Source organism: Mirounga leonina, unplaced genomic scaffold, assembly GCF_011800145.1.
Source record: "Mirounga leonina isolate KUSES-001 unplaced genomic scaffold, KU_Mleo_1.0 Mir_82, whole genome shotgun sequence".
Taxonomy (NCBI): Eukaryota; Metazoa; Chordata; class Mammalia; order Carnivora; family Phocidae; genus Mirounga; species Mirounga leonina.
In genome coordinates this window covers 3208521-3230130 of record NW_023270825.1, presented here as the reverse complement: position 1 = coordinate 3230130, position 21610 = coordinate 3208521, and the positions used below count along the sequence as shown (strand labels likewise).

The window sequence follows — 21610 nt, the reverse complement described above, 5'->3', positions numbered from 1 at the left end:
CTTATGGTGGTTTATTAGAAAGGAACACTGTTGTTTTTTTAACAAAGCACTTTCATTTTCTATGCAAAAGAGATTCAGAAAATTTACATAAAGGTGTGAGATGGTCAGCTAAGCAGGGAGCCGCCAGTGTGGTTTGGACAATGCTGCCACAGGCTGCCTGCGGGGCCTTCTGCTTTTCCTGATAGGCCATGGTCAAAGGGACAGCAGAGAGAGCAAAGCAGACAACCCTAGCCTCCACTGTGCCTGCCCTTCCCTAATTACCCAGTGAGTGAGGTTTTTGGGCCTTGCTCCATCATGTCTGAGTTTGGGGGTGTTAGAAACGGGGAGAAGTAGGGGCGCCTGGGTGGCTCAGATGGTTGAGCGTCTGCCTTCGGCTCAGGTCATGATCCCAGGGTCCTGGGATCGAGTCCCGCATCGGGCTCCCTGCTAGGTGACGAGCCTGCTTCTCCCTCTGCCTCTGCCTCTCTCTCTCTTTCTCTGACTCTCATGAATAAATAAAACATTAAAAAAAAAAAAAAAAGAAACGGGGAGAAGTAGAATAAAATTGCCTTCTGAAAACATACATTTCCTTGTTTCTTTTCTTTTTTTTTTTTTTAAGATTTTATTTATTTATTTGACAGAGAGAGATAGCAAGGGAGGGAACACAAGCAGGGGGAGTGGCAGAGGGGGAAGCAGACTCCCCACTGAGCAGGGAGCCTGATGTGGGGCTCGATCCCAGGACCCTGGGATCATGACCTGAGCTGAAGGCAGATGCTTAATGACTGAGCCACCCGGTGCCCCTATTTTCTGTTATTTTTTTAAAAAGATTTATTTATTTTGAGAAAGAGAAAGCAGGAGGTGCAGAGGGAGAGGAAGAGAGAATCTTAAGCAGGCTCCACACTCAGCATGGAGCCCCATGCTGGGCTAGATCTCAGGATCCTGAGATCATGACCTGAGCCAAAATCAAGAGTCGGATGCTTAACCGACTGAGCCACCCAGGCGCCCCTTGTTATTGTTTTGTCTTAAGAGGGAAAGGTCCCTGCAAGGCCCTTTGTGGGGGGACCAAAATGCCATCATGGTAGTAAAGACTAGAGCATCTACAAGTATTGAGAAGGGAAAATATTCTTCAGTGTGGTCAAATTTCTTCTATGGTTTCTGCATCTTTTGTCTTGTTGAGAAAGACCCACATTCTGAGATTATTAAAAATTCCTCTTGGGCAGCTGCCTTTGGCTTGGATCATGATCCCGGGGTCCTGGGATCAAGTCCCCACATCGGGCTCTCTGCACAGTGGGGAGTCTGCTTCTCCCTCTGCTACCCGCCCTGCTTGTGCTCTCTCACTCTGATAAATAAAATCTTAAAAAAAAAAAAAAAGCCAAAAGCACTTGACAAGGATGATAGGACACAAACACCATTAAAAAAAAAAAAAGTCTCCCCTTACTGCCCATATTATTTTTCTTTTTTGTATTTTAATTTTTTCTTCATTTGGATTTTGCCCCCAGATGGCTACCCAGTTGTCCTAACCTTATTTATTGAACATTCATCTTTTACTTAGACATTTTAAATAACGTTTTAAAAATTACACACACAAGTCTTGTGTATTTGGGTTTATTTCTGGAATTCTTGTTCTGTTGACCTGCCTATTTGTGTGCCTATGCTCCACTATTACAATTATTATAGTTTGTCTTATCTTTTAATATTTGATAGAGCTGATTCCCCATTTATTCTTTTTAGAATTTCCAGGGCTCTTTTTGTTTTTACTTTTTCCACTTGAACTCTGAAATCGTCTTGTCCAGTTTCTAAACATGGTTTGGAATTTAATGGAATCACATTAAATTTATGGGTTAAAATACATTTATGATGTTGAGTCTTTCTATTCAAGAACATGGTGTGCCTTTCCACTTGTTCAGTTGTCCTTCTGAGTCCTTGTGTAGCACTGTGAAGTTTTTACCCTAAAGATCTTACTGTTCTGGGGTGTGTGGCTGGCTCAGTCAGTAGACGATGTGACTCTCAATCTCAGGGTTATGAGTTTGAGCCCCAAGATGGGTGGGTGTAGAGATTACTTAAAAAAAAATTTTTTTTTTTTTTTTAAAGAGGGGCACCTTAGATACATTCTAAGACCCCTAGTGGATGTTTGAAACCGTGGAGAGTACTGAACCCTGTATGTATGTTTTTTCCTGTACATATGTATGTGTGATAAGGCTTAATTATTACCAGTCAGGCACAGTAAGAGATTAAAAACAATAACAAGACAGAGCAATTATAATGAAATACTGTAAGAAAGTATATGTGAGTGTGTTCTCTCTCTCAAAAGATCTTCTTGTATCGTACTCAACCGAACTTCCTCTTTTTGGGTGAGATGTGAGATGATAAAATTCCCATGTGATGAGATGAAGTGAGGTGAATAAGGCAGGCATCGTGATGTAGCACGAGGCTACTACTGACCTGACAACAGTGAGAAGGAGGATCATCTGCTTCTGGACCACAGTTAACCACACGTAACTGAAACAGTGGAAAGCAGAACCGTGGATAAGAGGTACTACTGTATGTATATGTTTTAACTTTTCAGAAATCATATTATACTTACTCATCTGCAACTTGTTTTTTTACTGAATATATTTTGGACAGCTTTCCATGTCAGTCCAAATGGGCTTATGCATTTATTTTTTTAACAAATGCAATGTATGGAATTTCCATAATTTATCTAACTCTTTATTGATAGGTATTTAGGTAATTTCCAATTTTTTACGATTATGAACAATGCTTCAGTGAAAATCCTTGTATACATAAACTTTATATATTTGTGAGGATAAATTGCTAAAAATTGGAGTTGTTGACTCAAATCATGTTAACTACAATAAATATTTTGACAGTCATTCACAAATTGCCCTCCAAATAGTAGCAATTTTCATTCCTACCAATGCCTTTTTTTAAACTTTTTTTATTATGTTATGTTAATCACCATAATTACATCATTAGTTTTTGATGTAGTGTTCCATGATTGTTTGCATATAACCCCCAGTGCTCCATGCAGTACGTGCCCTCTTTAATACCCATCATCAGGCTAAGCCATCCCCCCACACCCCTCCCCTCTAGAACCCTCAGATTGTTTCTCAGAGTACATAGTCTCTCATGGTTCGTCTCCCCCTCCGATTTCCCCCCCTTCATCTTTCCCTTCCTACTATCTTCTTCTTTTTTTAAAATATATAATGTATATTTGTTTCAGAGGTACAGGTCTGTGATTCAACAGTCTTACACAATTCACAGCACTCACCATAGCACATACCCTCCCCAGTGTCTATTACCCAGCCACCCCATCCCTCCCACCCCCCACTCCAGCAACCCTCGGTTTGTTTCCTGAGATTAAGAATTCCTCATATCAGTGAGATCATATGATACATGTCTTTCTCTGATTGACTTATTTCGCTCAGCATAATACCCTCCACAATGCGTCTTAATACTTGTACAAACATGAAACTCTGTAACAATACTATTATCAGAATTATATATTGGTAACTGATACTTTCCAATGTGATAGTAAAAAATTGTTTTGGTTTGCATATCTTTCATTAGAACAGTTGAGCATCTTGGGAGTGGGGAAGTTCTTCTAGGCATGACAGGAAACTCAGAAGTCATCAACAGGGCGTCTGGGTGGCTCAGTTGTACTCATCTACCTTCGGCTCAGGTCAAGATCTTAGAGTCCTGGGACTGAGCCCCGCATTGGGCTCCCTGCTCAGTGGAGGCTGCTTCTCCCTCTGACCCTCACCCTGCTTGTGCTCTCTCTCAAATAAGTATTTAAAAAAAAAGAAGTCATAAACAAAGTCTGATAAATGCAACTTTTGTAAATTGCTTGCTTATGTCCTTTGGCTATTTTTTCCTACTGGGTAATGTTTCCTTTCTAATGACTAAAAGAAGCATTTTTAAGTTTAGGGATTCTAGGCACTTGCCATATGTGTCACAAATATTTTTTCCAAGTTTGTTGTCTTTTTGAATGGCGTTTTGTATGCAAGATACAGAATAAAAATATCTGGCTTATTTGTTTAGCGCTATGTTTAGAAAAGTCTTCCCTATTTCAAGATCACGAATATATTTATTCAAGTAGTTTTTTTAATTCTTATGGTTAATTTTTCTATTTAAATCTTTGATCCATCTGGAGTTTATTTTGGAATGAGAAGTAGGAACCCGTATTTATTTTATTATAAATGGATAGTTGGTTGTTGCAATACCTTTTATTAAATTAATCCTGCCATCTTTACCATATGTCCATTTTTACTGTGGTCTAATTCTTTATTATAGTGCATTGATGTTTTAATTAAGGAGGCTTTATAATACATATTAATATTTGGGAGGCAAACATTACTTTTCTTTTTTTCAGAATTTCCCATGATTCTCAAATATTTTATTCTGCCAAATGAAATTTAGAATAATTTTGACAAGTTCTAAAGAAAATTCTGTTTAGATTTGGATTGCATTCAATTTATACATTAATTCAGAAAGACCTGGCATTTTCCCACAACCTCTACGGTCAACTCATCTTCGATAAAGCAGGAAGGAATATCCAATGGAAAAAAGAGTCTCTTCAACAAAGGGTGTCGGGAAAACTCGACAGCAACATGCAGAAGAATGAAACTGGACCACTTTCTTACACCACACACAAAAATAAATTCAAAACGGGTTAAGACCTAAGTGTGAATCCATTAAAATCCTAGAGGAGAACACAGGCAGCAACCTCTGTGACCTTGGCCACAGCAACATCTTACTAGGCACGTCTTCAAAGGTAAAGGAAACAAAAGCAAAAATGAACTATTGGGTCCTCATCAGGATAAAAAGCTTCTGCACAGCTACTCCGGGATCATGACCTGAGCTTCTGCATAGTAATCCATCAACAAAATGAAAAGGCGGCCTAAAGAATGGGAGAAGGTATTTGCAAATGACATATCTGATAAAGGGTTAGAATCCAAAATCTATAAAGAACTTATCAAACTCATCACCCAAAAACCAAATAATCCAGTCAAGAAACTGGTAGAAGACATTTTTCCAAAGAAGACATACAGATGGCTAATAGACACATGAAAGATGCTCAACGTCACTCATCATCAGAGAAATACAAATCAAACCCACAATGAAATACCATCTCACACCGGTCAGAATGGCTAAAATTAACAAGTCAGGAAACGACAGATGTTGGTGGGGATGCAGAGAAAGGGGAACCCTCCTACACTGTTGGTGGGAATGCAAGCTGGTGCAGCCACTCTGGAAAATAGTATCGAGTGTCCTCAAAAAGTTAAAAATACAACTACCCTATGATCCAGCAACTACACTACTAGGTATTTCCCAAAGGATACAAAAATACTGATGCGAAGGGATACATGCACCCTGATGTTTATAGCAGCAATGTCCACAATAACTAAAATATGGAAAGATGAATGGATAAAGAAGATGAGGTGTGTATACACACACACACACAAAAGATTATAAAGATGTGGTGTGTGTGTGTGTATAAACAAGATTATTCAGTCATAATAAAGAATGAAATCTTGCCATTTGCAATAACATGGATGGAGCTAGAGAGTGTTATGCTAAGCAAAATAAGTCAGAGAAAGACAAATACCATATGATTCCACTCATATGTGGAATTTAAGAAACAAACCAGATGAATATAAAGGAAGAGAAAAAGAAAAAGAGGGAGGCAAACCATAAGAGACTTTTTTTTTTTTTTTTTAAGATTTTATTTATTTGACAGAGAGCGAGAGAGGGAACACAAGCAGGGGGAGTGGGAGAGGGAGAAGCAGGCTTCCCACGGAGCGGGGGAGCTGGGAGCCTGATGCAGGGCTTGATCCCAGGACCCTGGGATCATGACCTGAGCCAAAGGCAGAGGCTTAACTGACTGAGCCACCCAGGTGCCCCATAAGAGACTCTTAATGACAGAGAACAAACAGGGCTGCTGGGGTAGGTGGGCGGGGAATGGGCTAGATGGGGGATGGGTATTAAGGAGGGCACTTGTTGTGATGAGTACTGGGTGTTGTATGTAATTGATAAATCACTGAATTTTATTCCTGAAACCAGTATTACACTATATGTTAACTAACTAGAATTTATATAAAAACTTGAAAAAAAGACTGGCATTTTCACAGTGTTGTGTCTTCTTACCCCAAAACAAGGTATTTCATTTAATTATTTTAGTTTCTTTACAGAGTTTTATAGTATTCTTTAAGTAGTTTTTGAAAACTTTCTAAGTATATTCAGAGACATTGTGCAGCTCAACCCCAGGGGGCACCACCCACTCTGTGGTCAATGAGATTAAAGGCCCCCACTTCCCTGTGTGATAGGTACAAACAACTATGAGTTTATTCCTCTTTTTAATTTTGCTATTGTGAGTGATAGGAGTGATATTTCCTTTTATTTAAATTACTATTTTCACATGAAAGTTTGAATACTGATTTTATGACCTGTTGCCCTATTACACTGTCTTAAGACTTTTTCAGTTGATCCCCTTAGGTTTCCCCACATATAGTCCTATATAAATTATGATAACTTCATTTTGAACTTTTTCGTACTGTACTAGCTAGCACTTCTAGCACAATATTAAATAATGGAATCTTGAGTAGAATTCATGACACATCTTTTGACCTTAAGTCCAATGCTCTTTTTTGGGTACATATTCAATCCGCAAAACAGTCCTGAGCACCAGTCACCTTTTATAATCTTTTCTTATCCCAACAGGCAGATCGAGAACTGCAATGAATATCCAGTTAATTCTTACACAAAATTCTCCCCAGCAAATTCAATATTCTATCTTACTAAAAATTGAAATGCGACCCTAAAGAAAGAGTGTTCTCCAAGGATATGTTTTGGGTTTTTTTTGGGGGGGGGGGAGAGGAAAGTGGACCGAGCTGGGGCTAAGGCAGTGACTGAAAAATGGGCATGCCAAATAGGTAATTACTTGAAAGTCAAATGCATAAAATAAACAAGGGGCTGAACCACCCTCTACCACACCCACCAAAAAAAGGCTAGAAGCAGAACTATTTGAAAATACAGTGATATAGCCCTAAAGCAAAGCTTAACCTCAGGTTAAGGTAGGAGAAAAGCAAGCATGAACAAGCATGTTTTCAAGTATGTGAACTGCAATCATATGTAGCTAGCAATCTAGTGAGAGGAGACAGCAATGTAATAAACGTCATAATAAAGTTAAGTATTAACATGAAGTAGTAAAAGTTAGAGAATGTTTCTTAAAGGAGGTGGGACATTCATTTGGCAGATACAGAGCACCTACTGATTGCCAGCCCCCAACCTAGAAGCAAAAGGATGAACAAGAGAGGATCCCTGTCCTCAGCGAGCTTGTAGTCTACTGGTAGAGGTGGATGTAACTCAAGTAAATACATAAATATATGTGAAGATACTTTGTGTATGTTATTAGAAGTCGTGACAAGGCCCACAGAGGAAATACAGATGCTGAGAGGGTAATAAGGTGACATAACCTAGATGTGGGGTGTCAGGCAGAGCCTCTGTGAGAAAGCAGCCTTTCAGCTGGAATCTGAGGGAAGACTAGGCAGAGGTGATGTGGAAGGTAAGGTTTGAGGGATGAGGCAGCAGTCCAGCCCGTCCGATGAACACAGGTGAGAGGGAATCTAGCTTGTGCAAAGGCACAGAAGCCCAGGTGGGACAGGTCTGAGGAGCTACAGGTGGTATCGCTAAGGGAGCATGGAGAAATAGAAACACCGGGAAGAGAAAGAAAAAACCCCCACAAAGGTATCAGCAAGAAGGAAAAGGAGAAAACCAGAAATTCAATTCAGTATGTGTTGAACATTTACTACGTGCTGCATGATCTAGTAGGGGATTCTTTCAATTCCAAAGAGTAAAAAGACTGGCTCCTCCTCTCAGTAAACTTGGTCTAGCTGGGTTCCTAACAGAAACATTCTCCTTTTAAGATAATCTTTCAGAGAATACTCCCTACCCCATCCTAGGCTAGATCTTTTTAATATCATAAATTGTGTTTTTACTTTTTCAAACAGCAACTCTTAAAATGGAATTTGAAGTTAACAAACGCATGTTCCTTCCTGTCACAGGCTCCCAACTGCTACTTCACTGAAGCCTGTGGTTAGAAATCACTCAGTTTTACCGGTCACTTCTCAACAGTCCCAAATGTCCACGAAAGCTCTCCAGGGAGTGACTGAGAAGTGTGTCTGATCGTGTATAAGCAGCAGCATGTTAATTTTTTCTTTACACGGAGCATACCAGCTCTTTTTGTTCAATCCCCTTTACTCTCTTTCCTGTTTAAGGTTCTCAGATAGAAGAAACCAGAAACTATAATTGAGATTATTAAGCTTGAATGCCCTTGCTCTAATCTCTAAAGAGATAAAATCCACAATGTTTATTGGGCTGCCTGCAAAGGCTGTTATTGAGCCTCTGACTGGAGGAGCTTAACAGTGAAAAACAAAGCTCTGCAAGTTCTAGCTACAAGTAATGTCCTAATTTGGGTTCAGTTCTAAGAATACTCTAAGTAATAATTCAACTGGTTCTGTGCCTGTGAGCGACAGAATATCACAGCCTTGTGACAAATGAGTCCTTCGTTTTCTTTCTATATTTCTTCTTTCGTTACTGTGGTATGGAACCCACATTTCTGTCTTATCCCTAGAGTCGAAGACAAAACAGGACACATGCAGCTGTATTTATATGAGGGGATGGGACACAGCTGTGGATCTTTTAAGGCTGGGACTGGAGATGGGCCATAGGTAGAGGTGTTTTGTTTTTAATTAGAGAAAGAGAGCCATTCTGTTGACATTCTGTTGTGCAAAGTGGGATCTGACTGCCAGCACCACTGCCAAACATTCAGGCAGAACTGACCCCTCACCCCCAGTCCCTCTTTGCTGTTACTGCTCTTGCTAAGGTAATAGTTTATGCTGCATGGAAGGAGGCGGTGGTAGCTTGAGAGCTTACTCAGGAGACAAGGTAAGACACTGCTGGAGTATATTATCCTAGACGAGGTAAGAGGAACTTATTACAAGAACACGGTGGAGAAATTAGTTTTGAAATGAAGAGACACCTCTTCCTTTGATCCTAGAAGAATAAGAAGATTCAGATAGAGATGAAAATACAGTTATAGGGGCGCCTGGGTGGCTGTCGATTAAGCCTCTGCCTTCAGCTCAGGTCATGATCCCAGGGTCCTGGGATTGAGCCCCGAGTCTGGCTCCCTACTCAGCAGGGGAGTCTGCTTCTCCCTCTCCCTCTGCCCACTGTTCGTGCTCTCTCTCACTCACTCTCTCTTTCAAATAAATAAAATCTTTAAAAATGCAGGTATAGGGGCGCCTGGGTGGCTCAGTCGTTAAGCGTCTGCCTTCGGCTCAGGTCATGATCCCGGGGTCCTGGGATCGAGCCCCGCATCGGGCTCCCTGCTCCGCGGGAAGCCTGCTTCTCCCTCTCCCACTCCCCCTGCTTGTGTTCCCTCTCTCGCTGTGTCTCTGTCAAAATAAATAAATAAAACCTTTAAAAAAAATAAAAAATAAAAATAAATAAAAATGCAGGTATAACTTAGAAATAGAGGAACGTTCATGCCCTATGGAAGAGACTCCAAACTTTGTAGAATCTCAGACCCATAACAGTTCTGTTTATTAGATGTCCAATCTAATAGTACTTATTCCTAATAATTTAGTAGCTATTTGAAAAATAAATTGGACACTGTGCAGTTTGCTCTGGATTTCATTTAAGAGCACATACAATTCACCCATTTAAAGTGTATAAATCAGTGGTTTTTAGTATATTCAGAATTGTGCAACTATCACCTCAATCAATATTAGAATATTTTCATCACCCCAAAAAGAAACCCCATACCCATTAAGTCACTCCTTCTCCCTCACCTTCCCTCCTCTAGGCAACCATTAACCCATTTTGTCTCAATAGATCTGCCTGCTCTTGACATTTCATATAAATGGAATCACGCGATGCACGTCTGCCTTCTTTCACTTGGCGTAGGTTTTCAAGGTTTATCCATGTTACAGCACACATCGGTATTTTATTCCTCCTTACGGCTGAATAATAATCAATTGTGTGGATAGACCACATTTTGTTTATCCAGTCATCAGTTAATGGACATTTGGTTTGTTTCTATTTTTTGGCTATGATGACTAATGCTTCAATGAATACTCATGTGCAAGTTTTTGTGTGGATGTGTTTTCATTTCTCTTGGGTATATGCCTGAAGAGTGGAATTGCTGGGTCATATGGTAACTTCAAACTTTTGAGGAATGTCAGATTAATTTCCAAGGTGCCTACACTGTTTTTACATTCCTACCAGAAGTACAGGAGGGTTTGAATTTCTCCACATACTCACCATTTACTATTATGTGTCTTTTTGATCATAACCATCCTAGTGAGTGCAAAGTGGGATCTGACTGGTTTTTATTTGTAATTCTCTGATGACAGTGATGTTGAGCATCTTTTCCTGTGCTTATTGGCCATTTGTAGAACTTTGGGGACATGTCTATTCAGATCCTTCATCCATTTTAAAATTAGGTTGGGGCGCCTGGGTGGCTCAGTCGTTAAGCTTCTGCCTTCGGCTTAGGTCATGATCCCAGGGTCCTGGGATCGAGCCCCGCATCGGGCTCCCTGCTCAGCGGGAAGCCTGCTTCTCCCTCTCCCACTCCCCCTGCTTGTGTTCCCTCTCTCACTGTCTCTCTCTCTGTCAAATAAATAAAATCCTTAAAAAAAAAAAATTAAAAAAAAATTAGGTTATTTGCTTTTTGAATTGTAGGGGTTCTATGTATTCTACATACTTATCAGATACATACCTTATCAGATATGATTTGCAAGTATTTTCTCCCATTCTGTGGGTTGTTTTTTCTAGTTTTGAGTTAAACAAAAAACTTCGAATTAAAAAAAAAATGTTTGCTTCACTTGAATTGCAATTCTTCCCCTTTTAGTAATGTGTAGTTTAAAAATGAGTGATTATTTTACTCCAAGAGGTTTCTCTTTGGAGACCTGAATTTAAATTTTATTTCTGCTAATACCTAGCTCTAAGGTAGTAACTTGGACAAGTCATTTCATGATTCTCTTAGTTTTCATGCTTATAAGAAGGGAATAATGGCACCTACTTTATAAGGTTATGCATGAAAATGAGAGCCTGTATAAGTACTGAGCATAATGCCCACATAGTAGGCTCCGACAAAATGTGCTGATTGACAGACTTTAAAAGATCTTTAAAAAGCACTTTAAAAAAAAAGAAGTTACATTTCTAGATATGTGTGAAATACTAAGCATTGTATTCACTTTATAATGGTTATTAAAGAAAGAATAAGATACTTTGTACAAGATCAATTTGTATCTAAAAACATGTCATAGGGACACCTGGGTGGCTCAGTAGGTTAAGCGGCTGCCTTTGGCTCAGGTCATGATCTCAGGGTCCTGGGATCAAGTCCCGCATTGGGCTCCTTGCTCAGCGGGGAGCCTGCTTCTCCCTCTGCCTGCTGTTCCCCCTGCTTGTGCTCTCTCTCTCTGACAAATAAATAAATAAAAACATGTCATAATTTAGTAATCCTGATTGTGTGTCAGTTCTACCATTCTGCAAATCTGAGACAGAAGGTAGGCGTGCTATATTAAGGACACTATGTTATGTGATGCTTTCCAAATTTGTTTTCAAGTCCCATAATGGTCTTATAAGGAAGTACCGAGTCAATAATGTAATAATAGAATACGCTCAACCAACAAGAAAAATTGGGGAGATTGGTCAGTAAAGGTGTTTTTTTTTTTTTTTTAAAGGTTTTATTTATTTATTTGAGAGAGAGAGAATGAGAGAGAGCACATGAGAGGGGGGAGGGTCAGAGGGAGAAGCAGACTCCCTGCCGAGCAGGGAGCCCGATGCAGGACTCGATCCAGGGACTCCAGGATCATGACCTGAGCCGAAGGCAGTCGCTTAACCAACTGAGCCACCCAGGTGCCCGGTCAGTAAAGGTTTTTAAATGTGGTTCCTAAAGACACCTACCTGAGTATGCCTATTTTTTTTTTAAGATTTTATTTATTTGTCAAAGAGAGAGAGAGAAAGAAAGAGAGCGCACAAGCAGGGGAAGTGGCAGGCAGAGGGAGAAGCAGGCTCCCTGCTGAGCAAGGAGCCCATTGCAGGACTTGCTCCTAGGACCCTGGGATCAAGACCTGAGCCGAAAGCAGACACTTACCGACTAAGCTACCCAGGTGTCCCTGTGTATACCTATTTCTTTCTATTTTTAAATTTTATTTATTTTTTAAGGTGGGGGAAGGGCAGGAGAGAAAGAGAGAGAATCTTAAGCAGGCTCCAAGCCCACTGTAGAACCAGACAGGGCTCAACTTCACAACCCTGAGATCATGACCTGAGCCAAAATCAAGAGTCAGACACTTAACCGACTGAGCCACCCAGGGGCCCCACCTGTTTCTTTTAATAAAGTCACTGTGGGAGCATGCCTGCGTGCACATGTGCATCTTCTCTCTCTCTCTCTCAAATAAATAAACCAATCTTTTTTTTCCTAAAGATTTTATTTGAGAAAGAGAGAGAGGGAACACAAACAGGGAGTGGGGGGCACAGGGAGAAGGAGACTCCCCTGCTCAGCAGGGAGCCTGACTCAGGGCTGGATCCCAGAACTCCGAGATCATGACCTAAGCTGAAGTCAGACGCTCAACAGACTGAGCCACCCAGGTGCCCCGGTCTTGCTATTTTTTCAACATGCTAGGTACACTCCTGCTTTGGGAGTTCTGCATGGCTTTCCTCAGATCTTCCCATGGCCTGCTCCCTCACCTTTTTCAAGTCTTTGCTGAAATGTCACTCTCGATGAGCCTTATCTTGACCACCTTATCATAAACTGCAAACTACCCATAGCACTCCCAATCCCCCTTACTCACTCTACTACTTTTTCCTAGCACAATCACTAGACAATTTACTAACTTGTGTTTATTGTTTATCTGGTCTTCTCCTTGCAAGAATATAAACTCTGAGTGAGGGATTTTTGTTTACTGATGCATCCCAAAGGCTAGGACAGAGTGGCACACGTGGGCATCACATAAATATTTGAGGATACAAACAAATTTAACAAGGTCCCTCGTATCCTAGAATGTGCTCACAATCTGGTTGAAAGTCAGCATATATACACTAAAAGATCAATATAAGATAATTAGCATGTGCTGACAAGTACCAAAGGAAGATACTGTTTAGGATATTACACATGACAAATGAAAGCTCAGAGAAGTGCCACAGAAGCTTAGAGAGCTAATTAAAAAAATTTTTTTGTGCGTGTGGGGGTGCCTGGATGGCTCAGCTGGTTGGGTGTCTGACTCTTGAAAATCTGATGAAAGCTACACACTCCAGTGATACAATGAACATGTACACAGAAGTTTAATACTACTAGGAGTTCAAACACTCCCTGGAGCCAGCCATGAATACTGAATAGAGAATCCTTGGTTTCAAGTATGGTTTTTAGGCTTGGAAAGGCTTGATGAAGATGAGACTTAGCTAGTTCTTAAAGAACAGAGTATGAAGAGGAAAGGAGATGAAGGGCTTTCTAAGGAGATAAGGGTGCCAGCAGAACAGTTTGACTGTAATGAGGGATTTACGTAGTAAGTAAGAATAGGCTGTGAATTGCTTGATGTGACTTAAACAGTATGGTTATTGCAAGTCTTTGGATAAGAGAATGTAATGTCTAAGGCATTGTTGTTGTTTTTAAGATTTTATTTATTTATTTGACAGAGTGACCGAGAGAAAGAGAGAGCGTCAGCGAAAGCACAAGCAGGGGGAGCAGCCGGCAGAGGGAGAGGGGGAAGCAGGCTCCCCAAGACAGGGCTGGATCCCAGGACCCTGGGATCATGACCTGAGCTGAAGGAAGATGCTTAACCGACTGAGCCACCCAGGTGCCCCTCTAAGGCATTGTTTTAAGAAAATAAAATTTGGTAGTTGTTTACAGGAGGAAAGTTGAGAGAAAAACTAAAATCAAGGAAATCATCCACAAAGCCGCCATTATATAATGATTCAAGTCCGAGAAAATGGAAAAGAAAAGGGAACTAAGCAGGTTTGGAGATGGATGGCTGTGGGACGGCAGTCCACTCAGAAATGCCTGGCGTGACAGTGACAATTAGAAATGAACTGCATTTAGGTCAGTCCCTGTTATATAAATTTGGGGTATTATTTATTGAATCCTCGAGTGTGTGTGTGGGGGGGAACTACAAGAGAAAAACATACTAAGAATAGAGATTATTCAAAGGCTCTGAATGGGATAAAGGGGACAGCCTATTATTATTGTGATAATAAATATGTTGAATTTATATAGAATAAAACCTTAATAGAAAGCCTGAGGCATATGTGCTCTGGTAAGCGCTGTGAATTGTGCAAGACTGTTGAATCTCAGATCTGTACCTCTGAAACAAATAATGCAATATATGTTAAGGAAAAAAAAAGAAGAAGAAAAGGTAGCGGGAGGGGAAGAATGAAGCGGGGGAAATCGGAGGGGTGGACGAACCATGAGAGACGATGGACTCTGAAAAACAAACTGAGGGTTCTAGAGGGGAGGGGGGTGGGAGGATGGGTTAGCCTGGTGATGGGTATTGAGGAGGGCACATTCTGCATGGAGCACTGGGTGTTATGCACAAACAATGAATCATGGAACACTTCATCTAGAACTAATGATGTAATGTATGGGGATTAACATAAGAATTAAAAAAATAAAAAATAAATAAATAAATAAAAAGAAAGCCTGAGGCATACAGGTATTATTAATTGAGGTTAATTGTGGTTAATTGAAGGCTAATAAAATTTTTTGTCTTCATTTTTGCTTGCCGAGCTTTTTTTTTTCCTTTTCTCCAGAAAGTATTACGCTTTATTCCCCCTTGATAACCAGGGAACACAGCTGGATTATTTTTAGAGGATTCAGGATGTCACTATCCCTCAAGGTGATCATTATAAATACATATTTTCATTGTAAAATAACACAGAGAAAATTGGGATACCCGTGGCGACCACAGGACACATCCTGGCATTTTAAAAGACTTTGATATCTATTTGACTTTTGGAGAAAGGAGATAACATCAAAACAATTACAACCAAAAAATTCAGCTATTTAGGTGTCTAATAAGTAGGATCTTGCTCTGTTTTTTGTTTTTGTTTTTTTTTGCCACCATGAACAAAGTATACAAGCTGTTGGTGTCAGATGCATTATTATTACATCATTGGCAGTACCTACTTGCTTTGTAATAAGATGTTTGTGATTCAGCCTCCTCTACTGTAGAACTTAGCTCCATCTACTAATTTTGCGACCCTCCAGCTATGATTTGAATTTAAGGAAATAGTTAATTCTTGGTGTAACAAATGTTGGCTCCCCCCTCCCCCCGGAATTCCCCCAGAAAGTTTCTGTCGCTTTAGAAACGTTCTTATTCTAGTCAAAAACCCAGGTATAAAATAGTGCCTGTCCTTCCGTATCTAGATCTAGCAGTGAACGCACACAACTCTGCCTAGTGATCTCGCAGATCCTACTCAGCCTTTTTCTTTTTAATCAATGGCCTCTACTCGTCAAGCTATTGCGCAAGACCAGTGACGCCGGCTTCGATTGGGTCCCTGGTTCCGAAAGCCACTGCCTGACCCGACGCTTCCCCTCTTCTCTGAACACTTGAAGACAAACTTAAGAAACAGAAGTGCCAACACAACCTACTTTGCTCCACGTTGGCCAATGTTCTCCGCCGACAGGCGTCCAGAGCGCCGGCTTCCAAAGACACGCGCTGTGGGTCCACACGCACCGCGCGCTCTCCCCCGGCCGCGCCTAAAGAACCGCCGCGAAGCGGGAAACTGAGGCCCCTCGGTACCTTCTCGGAAACCGGCTCCGGGAGGCGCGGCGGGGCTCCCCGACGGTCGCGCAGGTGGCCCGGGGCGGGCCTGCGGGAGGGGCTCCCCCAGCCTCGGGGCGCCCCGCGTCCTCCCGAAGGCAGAACGCCGGGGCTCCGGGGCTCGGCTCTCGGCACCCCACGTGCGGACCCTGCACGGGGGGGGGGGCTGCCCTCTCCCTCCGCTCCCCGGGGTCCCGGGGCCCCTCAGGGCGGGGCCGAGGCACTTGAGGAGGCCGCTCGAGTTCACCTCTGCGCTCCCGACCACAGGCCTGCCGTGGCTTCGGCTTTCCGGCTCGGCCCCGGGGGTGGCGGGGAGGCGGAGGCGGCACAGCCAGCCCGACCCCCGGCCGGTGCCTTGCCCACCTGTCCGGCCAGGGGGCGGCCCCGAGGCCGCGCCAGGGGGAGGGGCATGCGGACGCCCAGCCGCGCGGAGCGCGCCAGGTGAGCACGCCTGCGCAGTCGGGCCGTAAACAAGCCCGCCCCTGCCCCTCGGCCGGCCTCCGCGGGGCCGACTCGCGAGTGGGAGGGGCCAGGAGGAAGAGGCGGGGGAGGGGGGAGAGAACAAGAGCCCGGGACGGCGCCTGCGCGGTGGGCGTGATCCGGGCACTTAGGGCAGGATGAACGCTGCTTTCCAAGATGGCGACGGAGGGAGGAGGGAAGGAGATGAACGAGATTAAGACCCAATTCACCACTCGGGAAGGTCTGTACAAGCTGCTGCCGCACTCGGAGTACAGCCGGCCCAACCGGGTGCCCTTCAACTCGCAGGGATCCAACCCCGTCCGCGTCTCCTTCGTAAACCTCAACGACCAGTCTGGCAACGGCGACCGCCTCTGCTTCAATGTGGGCCGGGAGCTCTACTTTTATATCTACAAGGGGGTCCGCAAGGTACCGACCCGGGCGTCGCTGGGGCCCGCCAGCGGCGTGGGCAGAGGCCGGGAGCAGGGCGGTGACAGTGGGGGCCAGGGTGACCGATAGGAGTGGCGGTCGCTCTTACTTTTGAGTGGGCCGGTAACTCCACTGGGGTGCTCCTGAGGAAGGGGGATTCGCGAGTGAGGAGGGTGGCGTTGCGAAGGGGTGGAGGCTGTGGGGAGGGACCGTGGGGTGCGGGGTTCCGTCGGGGAGGCCCCGGAACGGGCCGGCCGCCTTCTCTCTGGCAGGGTCCGTCAGGCTCTGATACGGCCAGGGAGCGGGCCTGCGAGTCCCCGGAAGAGGTGGGGTGGCCGTCTTGTCTGCTTAGACTGCCTCGCCTCCCGGGAGAGTTGGGAGTCTCGCTCCGGGTTAGAGAACAGGGGCGCGGGCGGCTTGGGAAGGTCTGTAAGGCGGAATCCGGGCTGGAGGCGGAGGACTTGAGACTAGGTCAGAAAGGACCTGCTCGGAACCGAGGGCTGCTCCACCGCACTGACACTTCCTAGGAGCCTCTCTTTCTGGTGTTAACACCTTCCCCAGAAACATCAGGAGGAAGGCTGTCACTTTCTCCGCCAGGGAACCTTCTCCTGAGAGATTGTTGAAGAGGGTCATCTTGGCCCTTATAGTATGGGAAAGACGGAGTACTACAGTTGGGAGGTCGAGATGACGTTTTCAGTGAACTAAGCTGGCTGGTTCATAGGGGTTCTGTGTGAGCGTGCCCAGATCATTCTTGTCCAACAAGTCAGACTATGTCCCAAACAGGGAGGCATAAGCCTTAAAAGCTACTTTACAAGAATCATTTTTCTTGTTGGCGGGCGACTTAACATTAATTCTGTGAAGCATATAATCATCCTTTAAAAATACCTCTTCAAAAGAAGCAACTCATTAGAGCTTTTCCTTTATTGGCTATGTAACTATGTTCTCATTGAGAACTGCTTATTTTTGAGAAGTGTGGTCTTTGACTTGACTTTTGGAAGAGTGAGGAAATTGATGCGTCCCACAGCACCTAGGCATGGAAAAAGGTGGTAACATTAATTTATAGATGTTTGGTTAGTGTGAAAGCACATTGTACATACTGAAGAGTGAACATTCTCTAGGATGTAATATATCCAGAAGCAGTAAGTTTTTCGTTGGTTTCAAGAACTAGGGACATGGCAGTCGTATCCAGAAGTAGCAAGCGGTCTCCTTTGTTCAAGGTGCATCTTTTTGGTTACTGTTTGTGATAAGCGCTCTATATTGTTTTTGCGGTATGCTGTTGTTACTGAAAGTAAATCGCTTGATTTCGTTTTTTCTTTTTTGTAATTGGGAAAGTGTGAGGTAGTTAGTAGTCTAGGAACTGAAGTTTTAGTCCTGCTCCCAACTTTTTTGCTGACTTGTTGGGTGACCTTGGATGAGTTCTTTAACTCCTGTTTGCTTCTCTTTAAAAAGAGAACATTGCAGTACTCAAGTTGTAATTTATAATATACTAACTCTGATGAACTTTAAAGCTTGAAACACTCGGTAGATGTAAAATATGGTTAAAATAAGCATTAAGAGTGTCAAACAGGAAGCTGCTATCTTGCCACTGTTCCTAGGACTGAAAGGATCAACTTTTTCTCTGGAAATAAGTTTAGAATTTTAAGTTACTAAAATTTATATAAAATTTTAAACGTGCCTAACAGCTGAATTTATCAGCAATTACTAGTGCCAACGTTACCCTTGCGGCCTTGGTTTGCATCATCAAAACAGGTCTCTTGCCTGGAAGTATCATAGTTGGGTTCTCTTAGTTGGGATGCTATTTGATGAAGGTGAAAAGTAGGAGAGCTTTTCAAGACCACACTCCAAAATTATTTTAAACAAGAAAAATCTTAAACATGTAGATTTGTCTTTGGCTACATAATTAATTTGAGCACTGTAACTTCTTTTGTAAAATTTCATTTGCATGCGGTAACATCTTACAGCATTGTATGGTGGACATTTTAGTTCTCTTCTAGCCATTGTAATTTTTTTTAAAAATTGTTTTCCGTGAATGAGTTTGCATGTATTTATTGTTATTTCTGAGTATAAGTGATTGTTTCTGAGACTGTCTTTTCTGATTTTAAAATGGAGCAGATAATTTTCCTTACTCAGAAAACCAAAATTTACTTTTTGGGATTAGGAGTTATAACTCTGTTCTTGACAGTTGGTCATTTTGACTGTTGTTACTCATTTTTTTCATTGGGGCATACAAAGTTTTACAACAGTCATTTGGATCATTCAGAAGGTCTAATTTGGATGCATACATTCGACTTAAATCTGCCTGTAAAATAAGTAGAAAATAGGTCTTTGAGAAACTTAAATCATGAACTATGTGCTGCCATTCCTGAGAGGAAGTATGGAGTCATGGGGGAATGGAGTGGTTGAGGAGGTAGTCTCAAATGTGAGGCAAGGAGTGGCCCTTTAAAAAGATGTGCAGGTCAGTGTCTAGAGCTAGAGGGGACCTTTGAGTTTTGCAGTCTCACCCTCGTGGAGAAAACCAAGGCTAGAGAAGGAGTGCAAACCTGTGTTACAGTTGTTTTTTTTTTTTTCTTCTCATGGTCAGGAAAATGAAGCAAGCTGAATCTAAAGAACTGTCATAGTGAGAAGGGACCGATCAAGCTTTTTGATCGCACGGATGCCATATCCTCCAACCATTTCAAGATCTGCCCCAGCATTTTGCCATATATTTTCTCATCGAATCTTGATAGCAATCCTGTGAGGTACAAGAAAGCATCTTCTTTTCACAGTTGAAGTTCGGAATGGAGTTTCTTGTGTAAGGAAATGTAGTTTTATGAATTTATTTTGCTTAACTGCAGATAATGTGAGCATTGATTTAACACTGACACTAATCATTTCAGCCAAGATTTTAGTGACTACAATGGTGATAATTATACCAGGTGGGGTATCCACAGTAGAGTATGACCCTATCCTTCTCTCCAAAGAAATATCAATTCCTAGCCTTTAAGCCTTTTTTTTTTTTTTGAAGGTTTTATTTGTTTGAGAGAGAAAGAGCAAGAGAGCACAAGCAGGGGGGTGCGGCAGAGGGAGAGGGAGAAGCAGACTCCCCACTGAGCAGGGAGCCAGACGTGGGGCTCCGTGCCAGGACCCCAGGATCATGGCCTGAGCCAAAGGCAAACGCTTAACCGACTGAGCCACCCAGGCACCCCTAGCCTTTAAACCTTTTTATAGAATACTTGGCATTCCTTTTCTTATTTTTTTATTTTACTTTATTTTTTTTAAGATTTAAGATTCCCACAGGCTGGTTTTAGATTGACACACACAGAGAGAGGGAGAGAGAGAGAGACAGTGAGAGAGGGAACACAGGCAGGGGGAGTGGGAAAGGGAGAAGCAGGCATCCTGCTGAGCAGGGAGCCTGATGCGGAGCTTGATCCCAGGACCCTGGGATCATGACCTGAGCTGAAGGCAGATGCTTAACCACTGAGCCACCCAGGCACCCCGGCTTTCCTTTTTTTTAAAAAAGAGGTTGTTTTAGGATAAAGATGCCAAAGGTAGCTGGGTTTATTGGACCAACCCTTTCATTTTATGAGATCTGTTTTTACATAAATGTGAATGGCCACTGTTCAGATCCCAGCTTAAACATCACTTCTGTAGTATATCCTGCTTTGAATTCCCAGGCTATATCAGTTTTCCTTACTACATGTTCTCATAGCATCCTGAACTTTGCCTTTCTAGCACTTTTCTCAATTTGTAATTCTCTGGGTGATAATCTTTTTTATGAACAAAGCTCCTTTAGAGGAGAGAGACCATGTGTTTTCTGCTTTCACTATTTTCCTAGTGCCCAGCACAGTGTCCAGCTAAAGTAGGCCCTTAGTACTTATTTGTTGAGTGAATGACTGGATAAAGTATCAGTGTCCATCTATGCCATACTTTTAATTAATTAATTAATTAATTAATTAAAGTAGGCTCCACGCTGACATGGAGCCCAACACAGGGCTTGAACTCACGACCCTGAGATCAAGACCTGAGCTGAGATCAAGAGTGGATGCTTAACTGACTGAGCTACTCAGGCGCCTCATATGTCATACTTCTAAAAAGATCTTCACGAGCTAAAGAACCTATTTAATTTTGGGCTTCCAAGTAATGGGTATTTTTAGTGGCTCACATCTTTGTAAAGACATTTTAAAATTATTGTTAGTAGGTAACAAATTTAGCTTTCTTACAACTGGGAAATTGTATAGCAAGAGACCATGAAGTAATAGAAAGTAACTAAGTGACACATTACTTTTGATCTGTTTCTATCAAACCATGTTACCTACCAAATCTATGTACTAACAGATAACTTTTAAAAACTATACTTAGAACTACTTAACATTAAAGAGACATTTTTCCCCCTCCCATCTTAAGATTCTGGGACACAAATGTGTTGCCCAGAGATGTTATTGAAGCAATTCCTACCATAGAAGGGAGAGGAGTAGAATTAGATGGCTTCCAAGGCCTTTTCACAGCTCTTAAGGTTGTAGGAGTCTGTGCTCAATAGTTTTTTATGAAAATAAATCCATCTTTCTACTGGGAAGACGTCTTCATGTCTTGGATTCATTGCCTACTCATTGAATGGGAATTGAGGAGTGGGGTGTATTGTGAAAGCAAGTGGAACATGTGATTCTAGGTCTTTATGCTAGAAAAGGCTTTGTACTCATTGTGTTGACATGAAGCTGGGGCCAGAAGAAGAGTCATATAATAACAGCTCAAATATTTTCAGAGCCAGAATTAACCAGGAGTGCAATGGGTTGACTTGGGAGAGAATGAGCATTCTGTGTGGGAGATAATCTGTCTCTCTCAAAGACTGTAGGACCACCTGTCAGTGACTGAGGAATTCATGCTTTGTGTGGGAAGGTGACCTAGAAGCCTTTCAAAGGTTTTTCCCACAGGCTGGTTTTAGATTCTGG

The 21610-nt window shown here is 42.4% G+C and overlaps 1 protein-coding gene and 1 long non-coding RNA gene across 11 annotated transcripts in view; one reads left to right on the top strand and one right to left on the bottom strand.

Moving 5' to 3' along the window:
* Positions 1 to 2075: 2075 nt before the first annotated feature.
* Positions 2076 to 16255, bottom strand: LOC118002415. Its single transcript, XR_004677047.1, has 2 exons — positions 15625 to 16255; positions 2076 to 2478 (listed from the first exon to the last, which is right to left on the bottom strand). It is a non-coding gene; the product is annotated as an uncharacterized LOC118002415 (long non-coding RNA).
* An 8-nt stretch (positions 16256 to 16263) lies between these two features.
* WDR20 (WD repeat domain 20) overlaps positions 16264 to 21610 on the top strand; it is a 61255-nt gene continuing 55908 nt past the window's right edge. For 4 of the 10 annotated variants that reach the window (XM_034992877.1, XM_034992874.1, XM_034992875.1 and 1 more), the window contains exon 1: positions 16264 to 16685. In XM_034992877.1, coding sequence (XP_034848768.1) covers positions 16437 to 16685 — 249 coding nt within the window. In that variant the 5' untranslated portion in view covers positions 16264 to 16436. Of the gene's footprint in view, positions 16686 to 19266; positions 19477 to 21610 lie in introns of those variants that run through there. The other 6 variants (XR_004677046.1, XM_034992876.1, XM_034992879.1 and 3 more) reach the window with 6 other exon arrangements.